The sequence below is a fragment of the Malaclemys terrapin genome, chromosome 5 (genome assembly GCF_027887155.1).
Source record: "Malaclemys terrapin pileata isolate rMalTer1 chromosome 5, rMalTer1.hap1, whole genome shotgun sequence".
Lineage (NCBI taxonomy): Eukaryota > Metazoa > Chordata > Testudines > Emydidae > Malaclemys > Malaclemys terrapin.
The window spans coordinates 39,029,344-39,049,347 of NC_071509.1; the positions used below are offsets into that span (position 1 = coordinate 39,029,344).

At 37.7% G+C, this 20,004-nt stretch overlaps 1 protein-coding gene across 5 annotated transcripts in view; it reads left to right on the forward strand.

Annotated features, from left to right (window-relative positions):
* Positions 1-20,004, forward strand: part of PCDH7 (protocadherin 7) — a 397,552-nt gene that overhangs the window by 177,570 nt on the left and 199,978 nt on the right. For 2 of the 5 annotated variants that reach the window (XM_054029888.1, XM_054029891.1), the window contains exon 2: positions 4,523-4,739. The exons of 1 other annotated variant lie outside the window; for it this stretch is intronic. In XM_054029888.1, coding sequence (XP_053885863.1) covers positions 4,523-4,739 — 217 coding nt within the window. The remainder of the gene's footprint in view (positions 1-4,522; positions 4,740-20,004) is intronic. 2 more of the 5 variants (XM_054029889.1, XM_054029890.1) reach the window with 2 other exon arrangements.

The window sequence follows — 20,004 nt, forward strand, 5'->3', positions numbered from 1 at the left end:
ATTTTGCTGCACTCCTCCTAAGGCAGAATGAAAGTCGCAATACAAAAGAAATGTGCTGAGCAGCACTGGTTCAGATGCTCTCCACTGCATTGCTCAGTTGCTCCTGCCATCCTCTCTAAACATAATAACTCACCTGTGTAAGTGTAGTGTTGTCATTATAAATGAAAATATAAAAACCAGCTCAAGGGGGAAGGAGAAAAGTTAAGAAGTATCATGTTACAGAATATGTAAACACTGAGTGACTTCCTACTTTTCAGTTCAGTGTGTCAGTCCTGCTTCAAAGCTAGAAATGAGAGGAGTAGAGTTATTTAAAAATAACTGCAGTGGTATCATCTTATAACTAAGTTGCTTTTCCTGTCACAGAACAGCCTCAGCATAAGCGCAGGTTCACTATTACTGGATTTGCAATTTGTGCCTTGCAAAGCATTGAAAAATTCAAGCCTTTCACTGTAATTGATTATAAATGGAATTTCACTGTATGCAGGCTCCAGAGTACTATTAGGAGGCCAGTTCATTGAACCCCAAACCCAAGCCCAGGACCCAGCCTGAGTAGTGATGCTGGGCACTGGGTAGATGAATTGAGGGTGGAAGGGAAGGAATCCTTCTAGGCCTTGGAGCAACTGTGGAGGCTACTTCATAGAGGCTTCCACAGGACTTTATATGCCTCATCCCTTACTCTACACAGGACCAGTTCAAATAGTAGTAGTTCCTATGGGTCTGCCTTCTAGTTGTCTACCCATTTCCACCCAGGACTCTGTGCTGCAAAGAGGGTGTGCAACACATACAACCAGCTCTACTTCTGCTGCCAGGGGTCCCTTTGTAGCAGTAGGGGAGGGGCAGGATTTGTACCTCTAAGCATAATGCTGTGTACTAAAATGAAAGAATATTGAAATTAGAGCTCAGGATACACTGACAGCTTTCACTTACACATCAAATTTTAACCTTATTTAAAAAAATGTCTTGATGTTTTAATTGTTTAGCTGGGAGCATCATTTTTTGTTGACATTCTCTTTTTGCTTTAGAGCCATAGGAAGTTTGCCAGTTGTGTATAAAACTAAAATAGGTAAATAGACTTATTTTAAGTACATGCTGCATTTTGTGTTTCTTGTTTTGAAAACCTTTATAACTGGCACAAACCTTTTCCTCCTACCCCCCTTTTAAGACAACTGAGTTGTTTTCTGGACCATAGTATATCACCAGTTTGGAATGTATTAGGAGCTTTTAACATTCCTGCTAAATAATATGCCCATATTTTCCAAAACAAAAAATATCTCATCTCCAGTGTAATAAAGTCAGGCATCTGGTCAGCTTACATGGTCACAAAGTGAAAAAATGAATATAGCAACCATGTCAGAACAGTGGAAATAGCCTGTGACTTCTGTCAATGTATTGAGAATAGTGATCTTTACTGGACTTACTTATCCTTAACTTTCCATATAGTGCACACTTGTGTTTGAGAGTATTCTTAAATTATCTGAAAAAAGTCATGGTAGAGAAAAATGGCAGATTATCAAAAACACATATCTGTGTTTGGCATCCATTTAAAATTCTTTAAAGTCCAATGGAGTGACAAAATGCAGTGAGTAGAAGTGGCTCTCTCCAGTACTAAAGAAAATATGATAGTTAGTTACTCAGCTCTAAAACTATAAGGACAAAGGACGTTACCATTACTTAAATACAAGGTATATGTGAGCATATGCATATGTATGTAAACTGTCAATAGCAAATAACAAAGTATGTAATCTAGGGTTACCATATCTCATAAATAAAAAAAGAGGACCCTCCACGGGCCCTGGCCCCGCCCATTTCTCCACCCCTAGTCCCGCCCCAACTCCGCCTCTTCTCCACCCTAACTCCGCCCCCTCCTCCCTTCCACTCCCAGCCAGGGGGAAAGGGCTGCCCCAGTGCTACCGGCTTCAGGGTTTGCCGGGCAGCCCCCAGACCCTGCGCCCCCAGCCGGCGCTTCCCCAGCACAGCTGGAGCCCAGGAGGAGAAGCACCCAGCCGGGGGCGCAGGGTCTGGAGGCTGCCCAGCAAACTGTGAAGCCGGTAGCGCTCGGGCTTTGGGCAGCCCCTATGCCTCCGGACCCTGCGCCCCCAGCCGGGCACTTCCCCTGCCGGGCTCTGGCGGCGCAGGGTCCAGAGGCACGGGGGCTGCCCGAAGCCAGTAGCTCTCGGGCAGCCCGGCTCTTAAACAGAGCCGAAGAGGAGCAGAGCCTCCAGCCACGGTGGCTCTGCATAACCTTACACTGTGTCAGTTACACAGAGCCGAAGAGGAGCAGAGCTGCCGCGGCTGGAGGCTCTGCTCCTCTTCAGCTCTGTGTAACTGACACAGTGTCAACTGACACAGCCCCCGTGCCTCCAGACCCTGCGTCCCCAGCCGGGCACTTCCCCTCCCGGGCTCCAGTGGCGCAGGGTCTGGAGGCACGGGGCTCCCCGAAGCCGGTAGTGCTCGGGCAGCCCGGCTCTTAAACAGAGCCCAAGAGTCGGGGAGGAGCAGAGCCGCCATTTTCCCGGACATGTTCGGCTTTTTGGCAATTCCCCCCAGACGGGGGTTTGACTGCCGAAAAGATGGACATGTCCGGGAAAAAGAGGACGTATGGTAACCCTATGTAATCTAACATATGACATGGAATACAAATGATCCAAACATCTCACAGTTCAGAATATTAAGGGCCTTATTCTACCCTACTGTTTTAAAACACCTGGGAAGGGCTCTAAAATTCCTATGAGGTTCAACAAGCTGATTTGCTGCATAATGTTCCATTTAAGGAGGAGGGTCTTGTGGTGTGGCAAGGGATATAACCATCAAAATCCACCTTGCTGAGGTTCCTTAGGGGAAAAGAAGCTTAGATCATACAGGGCCAGGGTCCCTGCACAGAAGCTCTAACTCTCTCTATTGTTGTCTGTCCCCTTTTCCCACTTTAGTAGCATTGGCTCTCCACATCTTTTGTGGTTTATTTGCCCCATTTTGCACTGTTTACATTTACCTCTCTTCTTCTCATAATGGGCGTGCTGTAGAGCTATGAGTAAAACTGACATACCAACACTTTATAGCAACAAAAATAAGCAAACTTTAAAGTTTGAAGATTTATCATGATAATACCACAGGTCTGTTAACCTCATTTTTTTTCTTATATTAACAACAACAATCACATTTATAATCTGTGCTGATTTACTTGTTCCAGGAGTTCTTGTTTATTAGTGTATATCCATAATGCTACCTAGTTACCAACCTATTGAACATTAGCACTTAAAGATTGCTTTACACCTTCAAAGCATACCTCAATCAAACAAAGGGACCGATCTTTAAACCTGTGTGGAGTCTCATTCATTCCTTTGCAGGATTGTAGCTTTTGTTAGTATATTCATGTTTGCACAGTGTTTTGAAAATCCAAAGTGATAATGTCAATATGATTGTTAAGATGACAGCAAGGTGAAATTATATATACATTTTAGGTTGTAACAAAACCTCTAACACTAGAAAACTAGACTATATTTTAATCTCTAATCTATTTGCACATGACTTTTTTTATTAGTGTAATATTACTAATATACACTAGTAAACAAGTGTCATGCAAATAGATTAGAGATTAAAATATAGTTTAGTTTTCTAGTGTTAGAGGTTTTGTTGCAACCTAAAAAATACAGTTTATTAATAGTAAATTAAATGTATTATTATTGTTTGTTATTACGGGTACAATATTTCAAAAACCTAATGTCTATTAATTTTCACTAAAATGAATTGAAATGTGTAATATGCTTCAATGGGAGGTAGACACCTAGCTTTTTTTTTTTTTTTTTTTTAAATTCCCAGTCTACATTTAAGTGTCTTCTAAATGTTGAGAGTAGAACTCACCCACTTCTTGGAATACTCTTGAGTGTCAGAGTTCAGTATGTAAACTTTTATAGTGACAATTATTTCTTCTGTAATCTCTGACATTTTGAATGAACACGAATCCATAATAATCAACATTTGAATGGTCCCAGTGGAAGCATCTGGTTTCAGCTGTGCCAGTGGTACTTTAAAGGCTTTATAAAGTCAGCTGGCAGCATACCCAATCTCCAGGCATTAAATTTTATGGCAAAAGAGCTAAGAGAGACTGAACATTTCTGTTTCCTGTTATCTTTCTTACGGGGATGGGCTTCCAAAACCACAGACAGTGATTTTAAAAAGGTCTATGTGTGTGTTAGTGTTACCAGTAGCCACGACATAATTCAAATTTGAGCATTTATCTTGTAAATCTTGTATAGTTTTTCTCTTACCTGATATAGGTTTTTTGAAACAGATTTATTGCCAGACTGAATGAAGGTACTTGATAGTGTTGCAAACTGAAAAATCCATGACATTCCTAATGCAATGTCAAACACTACAAATTGTTTATTTTAAATTAGACAAAACTTCAAAGTTGTATGTTCAGTTAGTCAACATTAAGATATTAGTATGTTTTTAGTCATGTTTTGAGAATCACTTGTTCAAAGACCTAACTTTTCAGTGACATTCAGAATCTTTTCTCTTGCAGCCATTTCGTAGAGTGACGTTTTCTGTTGTGAGTCAGCCTCAGGACCCACATCAAGGGTCATTGCAGAGTTGCTATGACAGCGGTCTGGAGGAGTCAGAAACACCAAGCAGTAAGAGTTCATCAGGGCCAAGACTGGGTGCCCTTCCACTCCCAGAGGACAACTACGAAAGGACTACGCCGGATGGCAGTGTTGGTGAGGCAGAGCATATGGAAAATGGTAGGGGCAAACACAACATTCACACACATAATCACACTAGTGAGCCATAATAAGTAGACTTGTGGAAAGGTCAGTCCAAAATAATAAAATAAAATAGCTTAAATTATAACTATTTATTTTAAATGGTAAAATTTGTTAAAATGCAGCCATACAAAATAATGGAACATAACCATACAAATAAAATCAGCAGGATATTTTTACATTATTTTAAAACTACATTGCTGAAACAGTTAAATAATTTTAAAAAAATCAGTGCAGGGGCTGGGTTCAAGGAAATTAAATTGCATACACAATGTTTTTTTTTAAACAAAAGGAACTGATAAGGGACATGTGTTCTATTTTCTACTTCCATTTTTTTTTTTTGTCATACAATCATTGCTTATGACATTTTCCTGAAATTGAATTTGTGCAGCATCAGCATAAAGAAAATAGGAACTAAAAATCTCCTTCTAGAGTCTTCCCTTTCCCCCAATATTATGCAACCTGTTTTCAAAACAATATTGAGGTTTCTATTCCATGTTGAATTATTTAGAAAAGGAAAGCACGGTTTGATTTTTTCCTCCACGGTATATTGTGGAAAATACTTTTAGAACATATCATTTAAATTAAGGATTTTTTTATATATATGGGGATGGGATGGGGAATGCATCCTGATTTGCAGTATGAGTAATTCTTCAGCAATTACAAAATTATGGTAATTAAATACTTAATAGTTTGCAATTTTCTTTTTTGTCTACAATTAGAAAATAGTGGACTTTAAAATACTTTTCTATAATAGATCTTAAATAATTTACTGTTCCACACTTATTGACCCTTATCTAAAGCTCTTTGAAGCTTTGGGTGATGCCCTTAAACTATATAGTAGATTACCGCATGTCGAAGAGTACATAGTGCTGACGTGTGAAATGAGGAGCTTGCTAATCAAGTTTGTATAGTTGTGTATGTGAGGAAGATGGAGTCTCATCAGCTCCTCAAACCCAGTATAGATTTTGTTTGGCTTTGTGCATGACTTTAGCTTCTTTCAAAGGCTTAGATCAGCAGTTAAAATTGTTCTTGTTTTATTCCTAAAATAGACATATTGACCCAATAAAAATAGATCATGCTCTGTGGTCAGGAAATTGACAAATCTAATATATATGAGGGAGAAGGACTGCAGCAGTCTGCATTTGCTGAAGGTCTGCATTTCAGCAATGCATGACTATTTCAAGTCATACAGAATAATGGACACCCTCAACCCCCAGTGGAAATAATAATTATCCTAAATTCAGTTATCATTTTCCCATTTATATATGTGTAAAGCTGTTGGGAGCCTGCTTCCTAAATTGTTATTTATTTTTATTTTTGTTAATTTATGGGTGAAATTTAGTGCTTAGGAAAATGAGGCTAAAGCACTGGCTATATCCAGGTAGATACAGTGCAATGAAGGCAAGTATTTTTGAGATTTAACTGAATAAGTTCACAGTTCTTCTGAAACTGTCTGAAGCACAATATATATAAAGCAATATATAAACACGGAATCTTGGATGAACTGTAAGACTATGATTTATCCTAACTTTTGATGTGCTCTTCAGTAGATAATAAAAGTGGTCTTATCCAAATTTATTCTCAGAAATTCCAACATACAGTGGACTCTAGTTTGCTTAAATTTTGGAAATTGTGGGGCAACTACTATTATACTATATTAATTATTAAACTTTAAAATGAAATTAAAAGGAGGACAAAGGTAACTTTTCTTTGTTAGTATTACATATTTACCCTTTGAAATTAGACAGATTTCAGAATAAGTAGAAGCACAACCAGATCAAACTACTAAATGTACTTATTATGCCATGAACATCTCCAAAACAAGAGTAGCATGATAGAAGTCTCAAATTGTATAATGCAAGGATTACAGACAGTAAGGGAGACTTTTTGTCATATTCACAAAATCTTGAACTGAACCCCGTGAAAAGTGGGTGACATTGCAATGAAAATTATACTCTACTGACTTTTGAATTCTGCTGTCACTTTTTAAAACAGGATTTAGACAGTGGCATGTCATCTGCCTCCAGTAATTTTTGTTAGCATTAGTCAATAGGTGATGACAGAACAAGATGCAATGCACTTTTGGTCCTCTATAAATGTAGCATTTGACATTTGAGTGAGTGCTTTCTCTGATCCAAATTTTAAGATGACTTGTCTAGCTATATAGAACAATTGTATTGCTCAAATTCTGGTAATTTAATCTTCAATATTAATGGATCATTCTGACATAAATAGAATTAGAATTGAAACCTGTCAAGTATTCATTTGTCATATTTAATTGGACTCTCGGTAATCTGCAGTGTTTTGGTTGGTTAGGTTTTAATCAGGATTTGTATTGGATTTTCATTTGGATTTTCTACGGAAACAGCACTTTGAAAGCTATCTTAGTTTTTAATTGTTATTACTTCAAATATTTACCATTTTATTTCAACCGGTGCAAAACAATGCAGTTATAACTAATTACTTTGGATTTACTTTCATTTTAAAGTTTGAGGAGATAATTTTCAGCACAGTAATGTAAAATCTTCTGATACCTTTGATGCATTCTCTGTGCAAGATAGGAACACTAATGAAAACAAGGCACCTTTCATGTTTCAGCAAGTGGAAGAAGGCTGAATCTACTGCAGCCAGAGTAAATACCGGTAATGAAATGCAACTTCTCAAATTTGTTGGTTAGATGTCTCTTTCTACTTTTTCGGGTTAGCATGAAACAGAGAATTGAAACAATAATGCAAGTAGGTTGGTTTTCTTTATAATAAACTGTACAGTATATTACCAGCCTATATGAATGTCAGATGTAGATTGAAGTTTGGTTTGCATTATTAGCTATGGTGTCAGCTGTTGTGTGTGGGGTTGAGTGGGGTGGAAGAAATATTAGCAGACGGGATGTGAAAATGCAGTATGAAAAGATTTGCTAATTCGTAAGATCTGGAGAACCAGAAATAACTTCTGAGTCTTTTTCCCCAGCCCTTGCAGCTTTCCTTACAAGGAAACCCTACTCATTTGTGCAATCTTGTCCAACACACATCAATTGTTTCTCTAATGTGGTCATTAAAAAGTCATTATTTTAACAGAAATTGCACAGTGCTTTTCTCAAGAGGACATATTATTTTTCTTTACATCTTGATTTTTATATTGTAAATATAGGCATTGTCATATTGGATCAGATTCCTGGTCTATCAAGCACAGTATTCTGTTTCTGACAGTGACCAGTAAGTACCAGATACTTCGTAGGCATGTACAAGAAACCACATAATAGAAAACTGTGGAATAACTTTCTCTCGTGACCTCTATTAGGCCTGGTCTACATTAGAAAATTAGATTGGTTTAAATACATCAGTCAGAGGTGTGAAAAATCCACACACCCTGAGCAACGTAGTTAAGCTGACCTAACTCCCTGTGTTAGGTAAGTGCTAGGAAAATGGAAGATTTTTTCTGTCAACCTAGGCACCACCTCTCAGTGAGGTGTATTGCCTATGCGGATGGGAGAACCCCTCCCATCGGTTTAGGTAGTGTCTGCACTGTAGCTTTTTAAGTGAAGACAAGCCCTTAGGTAGTGGTCTGAATCATGAAGGTTTATATTTTCTAAAAGATTATTCATCCTATTTAATTATAATTATTGCCACTGTGAATACATGCAATTTTATGAATTCTACTAAATTATTGTCCTCAGTGATCTCTTGTGGCAGTATGTTCCATGAGTTAATTATCAATTCTGTAAAAAACTATTCATTTTTATCAAATTCATGTTTGTTTTCTTTAAACCACACTGAATATCCCATTGTTCTTGTATTATGAGAGAGAGTAAATAAAAGTGCTCAATTTACCTTTTCTATCCTTATTTTTATACCTTTATCATGTGGCCTCATATTTATTCCTTCTCTGAACTACATTCAAAGCCTTTCCAATCTTTCCTCATAGATAAAGTCTTGTTGTGCATCTAATAACTTTGGTTGCCTGTCTCTGAACTTTAATATCTGCTAGATGTTTTCTGAGATGGGGTGACCAGAACTGAACACGGTATTCCAGGTGAGGGCATGACAATATTTTCAGTATTATTTTCTATCCCATTTTTTACACATGCTGTCATTAGGGCAATGCTTTTCACTGACATGTCTGTAATAATGCCCATGTCTTTTTCCATGGGGCTAATTTAGAACCTGACAGTGTGTATGATTAGTTCAAATAAATCCTTCTAATGTGCACAACTCTGATTTTGTAAACAAAACATTCCATCTTTCATCTTGTTTTATAATTTACTTACCGATATATATATATATATTATTTTGTAGCACCTTTCATCCAAGGACAAGGAAGCAAAGTATAACCATTCCTTAAGTCTCATGGCAAGCTTTTCAGAGGACAGCTGTGGCCCACTAGGTTGAGCATGGGACTGGGAGTCAAAAGACTTAAGTTCTGTTTCTGTCTCTACCACTAGTTTAGTCAAGTCACTCAAACTCCTTGTGTAGCATTGCCAAATCTGTAAAGGTTGGAGAATAGGGATCAGCTGCTTTTATAAAGGGCTTGGATATCTATAGATGAAAATAAAAGAAATTATTTATATATCCATCATTTTAAAGAAGAGGGAAACCAAAGCAAAGGAAGTTTAAGTGACTAGCCTAGGATTCACAGGAAGTGAGTGGCAGAGCATGGAATAGAACTCAGAACTCCTGACCCTCATTGCTTATAGTCACTAGACAATTTTCTCCCTCCTAAAAGACAGCAGTAGTTAAATATGCTCCAATCAACAGAAAAATAGCTAAAGGACAAGAAAGAAAAATGGTATTCTCCAGTTCTAGCAATAGGATTTGATTAGTGCATTATTTTACCTATGGCAGTTTCAACTTTAGTCCTTAGGTATCAAACGGGTTGTGCAAAATTAGAGATCCATGTTACTAGAGCAAGAGGAGTTAGTTGTGTATAAGATGAGCAGCCTTTTTTTCCCATATGAAGTGTTAGGAGATTTCAGGTTATTAGAAAATAAATACTAAGTGCAATCCAGCTTTGTTCATTTAGGGCCCAGTCTGCCATACTTTCTTTTGTAAAGTGTTAGTCAGCTTCATGGAGTAAGGTAATAAATATGAGTAAAGATAGAGAATGTAGCCACACACAGTTTTACAAAAAGAACAGGAGTACTTGTGGCACCTTAGAGACTAACAAATGTATTTGAGCATAAGCTTTCGTGGGCTACAGCCCACTTCATCAGATGCATAGAATGGAACATATAGTGAGGAGATATATATACATACAGAGAACATGAAAAGGTGGGAGTTGCCCAACTAACTCTAAGAGGCTTATTAATTAAGATGAACTGTTGTCAGCAGGAGAAAAAAAAACTTTTGTAGTGATAATCAAGATAGCCCATTTAAGCTGTGAGGATACTTAACATGGGGAAATAGATTCAATGTATGTAATGGCTCAGCCATTCACAGTCTCTATTTAAGCCTAAATTGATTGTATCTAGTTTGCATATTAGTTCAAGTTCAGCAGTTTCTCGTTGGAGTTTGTTATTGAAGCTTTTCTGTTGCAAAATTGCCACCTTTAAATCTGTTACTGAATGGCCAGAGGGGTTCTCCTACTGGTTTTTGAATGTTATGATTCCTGATGTCAGATTTGTGTCCTTTTATTCTTTTGCGTAGAGAGTTTTTTTTCTTCTGCTGACAACAGTTCATCTTAATTAATTAGCCTCTTAGAGTTGGTTGGGCAACTCCCACCTTTTCATGTTCTCTGTATGTGTATATATATCCTCACTATATGTTCCATTCTATGTATCTGATGAAGTGGGCTGTAGCCCACGAAAGCTTATGCTCAAATAAATTTGTTAATCTCTAAGGTGCCACTAGTACTCCTGTTCTTTTTGTGGATACAGACTAACACGGCTGCTACTCTGAAACACAGTTTTACATTTTTCAGAGGATATTAGTGTAAAATTGGTTTTTAGGAACATTAACCCATTGCAGGCCCAAAGTTAAGTATCTTTTATATAAACATTACCAAACAGAAACTCATGGGGTTGTTCCTAAGAGCTGCTGTACATTTGTACATTTTTTGCACTTTTCTTCCCAGACTACTAAAGTATTTTTAAAAAACCAACCAACTAACCAACCAAACAAAAAAACCTGCATACATGATCATGTTGACATTTCATTTAATTGCTCGAGAAAGAATTTTCATTATTGCTTCTGAAAAATGCTGCATGCAGTTATTCACATAGATGAACTCCTGACCCAGGTGATCCTATCATCCTGCCACAAGTGATATTTTGGATCACAATTACACTTTCTGTGGTGGAATAAGCCTAGAGACAGTTAATTTTGAGAATGAGCTATTCTGAGACTTGTAAAAAGACAGCCAAATTTCTGAGAGAAAGAGAAGAAGATAGTTCAGTTCACATTATAGAATACATAAAAGCCTTTGGTGAAAAGGTCTCAAAGTGGCACCAGCCCCTGACAGAATAATAGATGCAAAACCTGCAGATGTATATCCAAATCTATAATGATCAATAGCCCCCACAACCCACCCTTCAAGATATATGCACCCTACACATGCCTATCACAACATGCGGTGTACCTCATCCAATGCATTAAATGCCCACATAATAACTGTGTGAGTGAAACCAGACAATCATTATGCTTTCAAATGAATTCACAGAGAATAATAATAAAAGACAAAAACACTGAACACTTTTCACAAAATGATCACTCCATATCTAACCTCTCAGTCTTCATCCTCAAAGGAAATCTGCACAATACCTTCAAAAGATGATCCTGGGAGCTTAAATTCATAACTTTGCTAGACACTAAAAATCATGATTTACAGTTTATTACAACCATCTACAATCCTCTAACCCCACTGTTTTGTCCTATGACTGCAGGGGTGTTAATGTGCCACTTTACCTTGAATGGGCCCTTAGAATATGTGTTAATTACTTATGCCAAACTACCTGTTCCACCTTGTAATTAACTGTGACACTCTGAGTACCTTCCCCAGATCTGAAGAAGTGCTCTGCATAGCTAAACTCATCTCTTTCACCAACAGCAGCTGGACCAATACAATATATTACCTCACTCACCTTGTCTCTCCATTATACTAGTGATATCCTACTCCCAATGGGTCTATTTGTGAGTAGATTTTTTGCCCTATTATCTCCTTTCCTTATTAAAAAAATCTTTAGAATTTTTCCCTTCTACAGCTGATGCTTCTGTGAGTTTCTCCACTGTATACCTGATAGTGATATATCACATGCTATCCAACCAACAGATAATACTTCATATATATGCATGGTAGCACCTTTTACATTCAAAGATATATAGTGATTGCTCTTAAACAGTTTATTGTTAGTATTTTGCACCAGAAATTAGGCAGGTATATCTTGCTTGCTTTCTGCTAATAGCTCTTGTTCAGGGATATTACAGGACAATAGTTTATTCCATGTACAGTATTGTATTAGTAGAGAAAAATGTTAACAAGATAAGATGGTTTTAGGACTTGTGTAATTCATACAGGATTATCATTATTTATTTTTATATCTAGTGCTATGTGTTTTCATTGTACTTTATATACATAGAATAAGATATGGGACTAAATACAGCCTTGCAGTGTGTGGTGATCACTCTCATTAAACCCACCTAGGGATGCTGGAACAATTTGTATAGTGGGGGTGCTGAAAGCCACTGAATCAAATGGTAAACACTATATATGATGGAAACTACTTCAAGCCAGCAGGTGCGTCAGTACCCCCAGGACCCCAAGTTCCGGAACCTACGAACCCACCAGGAGTGGACTGTACATGGCTTCCGCCATGCTGAATAGTTATTTTTTAGTTGGGTCAGTCTCCAGAAATAGAACTATCACTTGTGCACTGACCATTGGTAGAATGTACTTCTGAGTGGCAAAATACCATGTAAAGTGCTTTTGGATCAGTCATGGTTTTGGGTTCTTATAGAATGCATGATGGGGTCTGCTATGATTAAAAAAAAAAGATCAGTATTATTGAATTTTAAATCTACATTCATACCTATACTATTGTTTTAACTGGAGGTAACACTGCTCTCTTTTTGCTACTTTCTATCTATTTCTGTCCCGTTTTATTTACATTAGCTCCCTTTTGTGCCTCACAAAGGAGCAGAACATTTGGCCTTTCCTTTTAAATTTAAATTATGAAAAAAAAAATGCCTCCTTGCCCTGTAAGCCCCTATTCTCGCAAAAAGAAAAATATGTATAGCAATCACTCTACTGTGCTTATAAAAATAGTACTATTAATCTCAAGTAATTTTTAACTCCTGGTTCACTACTCTTTAGCCTTCTTTTTATCCTTTGAAGACAAAAGACAGCCCTTTTGCATCAGAGCTTCATATTATTACTGCATCCATTACAGGAAAAAGACAGAACAAAGCTATGTATTAGGGTGTCCAGACAGCAAATGTGAAAAATCGGGACGGGGGTAAGGGGTAATAGGAGCCTATATAAGAAAAAGACCCAAAAATCGGGACTGTCCCTATAAACATCTGGTCACCCTACTATGTATCCTTTGTGTATTCCCATAATCTGTGTTAGAAAGAAGTAAGAGGTGTGTGTGTGTGTGTGTGTGTGTGCGCACAATTATGAGATCTAGCAAGCGATCTTCTAAAATACCACTTATTAATTATAATAATTTAAAATATTTTGTCCTGCATAACAGAGACAATATATAATCTGCATTATCCATGACTATCAAATCAGTTTAAAGAGGTAACTATTAATAGTCCAAATTGATAGATGCGGAAACTCAGTCACCAAAAGATTAAGTGACTTGTCCGGCATCATACAGCAAGTTGGTGGTTGAGTGAAGAATTGATCCTGAAGTGAAATCCGGGCCCTATTGAAGTCAATGAGAGTTTTGCAATTGACTTCATTCAGGGCTAGGATTTTACCTAATATGTCCTGAGTCCCAGTGTCCTGCACCAACAGCTAGTCCATGCTGCCTCTGACTAATACAGATTTAGGGTGACCAGATGTCCTGATTTTATTGGGACAGATTGCATAATTCTCTTTGATGTTATTCTGAGCTCTGAACATGGATTGAAGGCAGAACATGCTCCTAAATTTCCAGACTGAAGGGAGAAGGAACTTCTTATTTGTCTGAAGAATAATTAGCAAGCCTTGCATCTAGTCCAGGTTTTCTCCAGTGAAGAGTCTAATGCAGATAGTAAACAGAAATGTATTTTCCCTCAATTCACTGCACTCCATTCAGCATTGTCTATTTTATTGAGTCTTCCTCAGTTGTTTGAGTATTTGTATTTGATGACTGTTTTTGCAGTTTCCTGGACAACATTAGGTCTTTCAGCTCTTTCTAATTTACAAATATAATGAAGTTCCAAAAGAAATCCTTTACACTGGGCAAATCTTCTCCATTTCAGTCACAAACGAGTTTTGTTCTCCCCCGCTGGCTACCAATTCCCATTTTTACTTTTTCACAGCAGCCTGTACACCCCCTCCCTTATCTGAAATACGTAATTAGTTTTATCTCTTGCATATAGGTACAATGCCTTTGGTTTTGGGTACTTTATCAGCAGGATTTTTCTTTTTCCTCATGGAACAAAGGTGGATAAAAGTAATAGAAGAAACTATAATTTGTTTTTGTGGGTTTATTTGGTGATTATAAAGTATGATACATTGTACTGCATAGGGAAAAAAATCAGAGTACATTTTCAAAAAGATGAACCTATTGAATGCCCCAAATTGACAGTTACATGCGTAACTGGTCAAGTAATTGAACCTGCATGTACTTTAACATTTCCAACAGATTGTGTTTAAGTGCATATAACTATTACACACATAAATTAGAACACCAAAACTATTAAGTACGATCATAGAAGTAGGCATCTATTTTTTGTAATCATTATTATTACTACTATTTGTAATTATCTCTAATCAAGATTAAGGCTCCTGTTTAGTTGGTGTGTACAAATATATAAGGTGATATAATTATTAACCTGAATTATTTACATGCAAATACATGTTCAGATGTTGTATTTGCATATAAATTAATTAGATGTTGTATTTGCATATAAATTTTTTGTTTGTTTTTGCAAAGTGCTTTGTTTTTAACTTTGTTCTTAATTTCCTTCAAATAAATTTACTGTTTTTTTTTTAAAGGAAGTATTTTGTATTAAAGTTTTACAAAATTAAAAGACAGTCACCAAAAACAATCGCTGTGACAAAGTACATAAAACATACAAGAAAACAACAGGGCCTAATCTAGCATTTCTATCTCATCCCAAAATTCCATTGAGAATTGTAACTGTGAAACAAAGGCAGCATCAGACCTATTATGTGCAAAAAAAAAAAAAAAAAAAAAAAAAAAAAAGTAGAAGTTCCATTGCAGAACAATGGAACTCAGGCTTACCAAAAAACATAATTATAATAAACAACTTCTTTCCTTTTTTGATTCACTAACAAATACTTATTCCAGTACAAACACATTGTTCTCTTAGAAAGAAGGTACTCAGATTCAAATTATAGTGCACAATCCAAAAAATTTGAAAAGACTGCCAAAAATGCCCATATAAATCCCAACAAACTTGTATGTTTTCATCATATATACTGAAAGAAATAAGAATAGAAAATACATTGTTATTGTGCTAACAAGTTATACATAGCCTCATGGGTTTAATTTTTTACTCTTTCTGAGGAACAAGTCTGAGGGATGTTTCACAAACAAGATACAATTAATGTATAAAGAGCTGTCTTTTGTGGATGGAAATCTTGCTAATTTTTTTACAGGTGATTAACATGTTGCTGTCAGTATTAAACATAGGTTTTCTATTGCTTCTAATTTTACTTGTGGTGTATGTCATGATTACAGGGTGGGTTGCACTTTAGACCCTTGTTAGGCGTTCTCAAGTGCCCCTTCAAGTGACTGGTTTTGCTATCTTCACTCCTCTCTGAGTGGAACCAGATGGCCCTACCGTTCAGATTGGGTTTCTGGGCTACAGCACCCCTGTTTACCAACTGTGATAACATAACAGCTCCAGCTGTGTTTGGCACTTGTATGCCCTTTTCATAGAATCATAGAATATTAGGGTTGGAAGAGACCTCAGGAAGTCATCTAGTCCAATCCCCTGCTCAAAGCAGGACCAACACCAACTAAAACATTCCAGCCAAGGCTTTGTCAAGCTGGGCCCTTAAACCTCTAAGGATGGAAATTCCACCACCTCCCTAGGTAACCCATTCCATTTCCTCTGACCAGTGGCTGAATAAAGTGGCTCAAAAACAATTTATTCAAAATAAAGTATTATTCAAAATAAAATATTATTTATTCACTCAAAGGCACACAGCATTCAGAGAAGTGAATTAAACAACAATAGGCCTATGTGCTTGGGTCTTACTTTAACTTTATTCTTTCCTTTCACCCTTTTCCCCTCAGGTCAGACATCCTTATAATTGGCCTGAGAGATACAGACATCCCCCACAGCATACAGGGACTCATCTCCGGCCACAACTGCCCACTCAGCCCTCTTTCCTCTCTAGGCAAGGGTCTTTAGTGTTTTAGTGTTCCTTTGATCCTGGGCTTGGACTGGGAAAAATAAACCTGCTAGCCTGGCTGGAGACCAGGAGATAGGTATTTCCCAATTAATAGCTCCCCCATTATTCCCGTAAGGATCCTTGGTGTTCTCTCTGGCGGTACCTCATCTCTGTCATTGTTTCATTTACTGTTTGTTGCTTCCTCTCTCCCCCCACCCCAACAGCCTCCTTTGATTTAACTCCATACAGTCAGGCAAGATGATTTGCCATAGTATTAAAGGCCTATTTTCCATGAGGAAAGGCAAGACTGAGTTTATAGAAAGAAATTTGCATACTAATGAGTTTTTGAGGTTGATCAGTGTACAGTTATGAACACATCTTTCTCTTGTGATTTCTGAAACTCTGTTTATATTTTGAAATACAACTGGCATCTCTGTTATCTATCTAATGTATCTGTCTGTTTATATGGACCACTTCACTCTAAGAGTACGTCTACCCTGCCATAAAAACCCCAGGGCTGTGAGTCTCAGAGCCCCGATCAACTGACTCAGAGTCACAGGGCTTACACTATAAACAGCAGTCTAGTCATACCTGCTCAGGATGGAGCCCAGACTCTGAGACCCACCTCTGTCACTGGGTTTCAGACTTCAGGCTCCAGCCCAAGCAGGAATGTTTACACTGATATTTTTAGCCCTGTTCTGTGAGATCCTCAGTTACCCAGGCTCTGAGACTTGCTGCTGTGGGTCTTGTTCTGCAATGAAGGTATACCTTAACTATCTGAATACATGTCTAAAATTAAAATAAATAATAAGTAATAAGTAAAAACAATTCCCCTCTCTTTCTTCACCACCTATGGATGTAAAACCTTGAAGAATTATATTATTTTAGGCATTTTATGGCTGTGGTAGGTATGCAATAATCACCTATATACACTGATTGCACAAGACCTGTACTAGATTCCATAAGATTTGCTAGGAATTATACTAAATATCTGAGAGTAGGATCAAGTCCCCCATAGGTAAAGTTTAAATGAAAATACCCAAACAAAGTCAACTTTGTTTAATCAAAATGAATTAAAAAAAATGGATTGTAGGTCAAACCAATTAGTCCTTCTCTGTGTACAGTTCTCAGCAAAATCAAAGGCTGTTCTTTGGAAAGACAAAACATACTATGGGGTGCGAGGTTATTCTTATATTCCAATAGTACCACAATATGCCTTCAGAAGTCAAATTCTATTATGAAATAAACAGTTACAGCTCATTCAACTTAGAACATGCTATTAGAATTAAATTTGTATCAATAAGTGAATTAATTCATGTCCTAAAAGAGCTGGTCATTCTTAAATGGATTCTTAGAGTTATGAAAAACTCACTGACAGTTCTCAGTGAACACCAGAAAATAGGCACTTAGCTACACAATGTAGGTGGATGCCCTTTACCCCATGGAAAATAATTGAAACTAGGTCATATCACTGAATATATGGCAAAATAAAAACAAACAAACAAACAGAAGAAGAAGTAGAAGACCATGAAGAAGAAAAATGTGAAGCCAGTGGAGGAGGAGCAATAATTAAGGAGTTACCTTATTTTAATCGTTGCCTGGTCCTTCAAAACCAAACAAACATACCCATACTGGTTTTCCCAACTTGCTTGTCTTAACCTGTTTTTTGCTATATCTTCGGAACAAATCAACCCTAAAGAGCCCTGCAGGGGCACTTGTTCTTTTACTGAGCAATTTGTTTTATTTCATCAGCAAGGGAAGTGAAATCAAAGTGAATCATATCTAAACTTTCATGTAAACAAGCCATAAAACAAGCTTGTATTGAAGCATTTTTTTTCCTATGAGGTAATGGCTGATTTGTTTTCTTGATGAAACGACTCTCCTTTCGGTTTTTTTTAGATTTGTAAGAGTGTTATAAAGACTAATGGTGTCCAGGGAGAACACCTTGTAGAGCCACTTTTTTAAATTAAATCTCCAGAAAGCAAAAGTACACAGTACTTGTATAGTGTTGTATTATTCAGGAATGTCTTTAAAATGCTCCAGCTGCACTGTGGTTCGTTGTATGACAGAGGGTTAATTGGTTTCACAATTAGGGGTATTTTCCCCTTCCATAAGTGCATATTGCTCCTTTGAAAGGGAGACTATTTCCCTTTTTGTTAGAGTGAAATGACATTTATATGCTCATGAAATGTTAATGTAATGTTTGCATGTAGAGTTTAACAGCACAAGCTTGCTTTAAGATGGGATGGCAATGAGATCTGATTCAATTTCCCACTCACTGCTGTTAGCTAATAGCACACCTGACCTTCTGTTCCCTCATCAAGCTACTTAAAAATAACATTTATTGTATATCATATGAAATATTAATTTTACTTATATATGTTGCTTTTTAATCTTCTTGCTGGTTGACCACTAGCATATCTGCTGCATTCCATCATTTGTGATGGGGTTCCTTTTATGTTCTCATGTTCTGATATACCTGGTACATGTGACAGCTCTGGAAATTTGTTTTGCCTGATGTAACTGATAGGCATCTTCCGCGTGGGAGCATGAGTTAGTGCTGAAGAGATTAATGATATATCTGATTTATTTTGGGATGGGAGGATGGAAAATGGACATGCAGAAGTTTTTTTATGCATAAGTGTTGTAAGAAGGTGATCAATAAAAGGCTCCAGGTATTAAATTTTTATGGTTGTGACTAAATGCATGCTTAAGATGCTGTACTTGATTCGATTTTAAAAGTATGGTCACTTACAGTTTCTATAGCATGTTAGCAGAAATAACGTAAGGACTTGTAAAGCAAGTATAAGAAGGAAACTATTGTCTCTCTCAAGGGCAGGATTGTGACCAACCCATTTGGCAGTTGGGTAGGCTGCCCTTTTACTCACCTGCATGAAATACCCACATTGTGGGTCACAATGCTGAGTGGGAAAGGAGCCTCAGTGGGGCCCTGATTTCTTCCCATCAGTCCTGTGTGCAGGTAGATAGGGAGTGAGCAGGTAGGGGAGGGGGATGGGCTGAGCTTTGGTTCCACCTGCACAAAGCACTAGCCAGTACAGCTTAGCTGGCATGGAGAAGATGCTAGGAATGGGCCAGATTATTTTTTTATCCTGAAACAAGAGGGAAACTAGGAGGGGCACTGGGACTCTATAACTGTGACATTCCTACCAACCCTTATGCAGGACAGATTGAAAAATTACAATCTATCTCGCAGCAAGGACATGGCCTGTTCTCAGTTCTTTATGTAGATATCACCAAAAAGACAAAAAAAAAAAAATCCAGATTCTCTCCTGTGCCAGGATACCCTGTATGTGTGTTTTGGGAGGCAGGGGGTGAGGGCACATTATGCCTTTCCCCAGCATAGGTGTGTAAAGGGAGAAAGCAAAATGGGTTTTCATCACCCCCTTTTGCCTATGTACAATTGCAGACCTTGAACTTAGGCTACATCTACACTACAGGGGGGAGTCGATTTAAGATACGCAAATTCAGCTACATGAATAGCGTAGCTGAATTCGACGTATCGCAGCCGACTTACCCCGCTGTGAGGACGGCGGCAAAATCGACCTCTGTGGCTTCCCGTCGACGGCACTTACTCCCACCTCCGCTGGTGGAGTAAGAGCGTCGATTCGGGGATCGATTGTCGCGTCCCAACGGGACGCGATAAATCGATCCCCGGGAGGTCGATTTCTACCCGCCGATTCAGGCGGGTAGTGTAGACCCAGCCTTAGAGAACTAA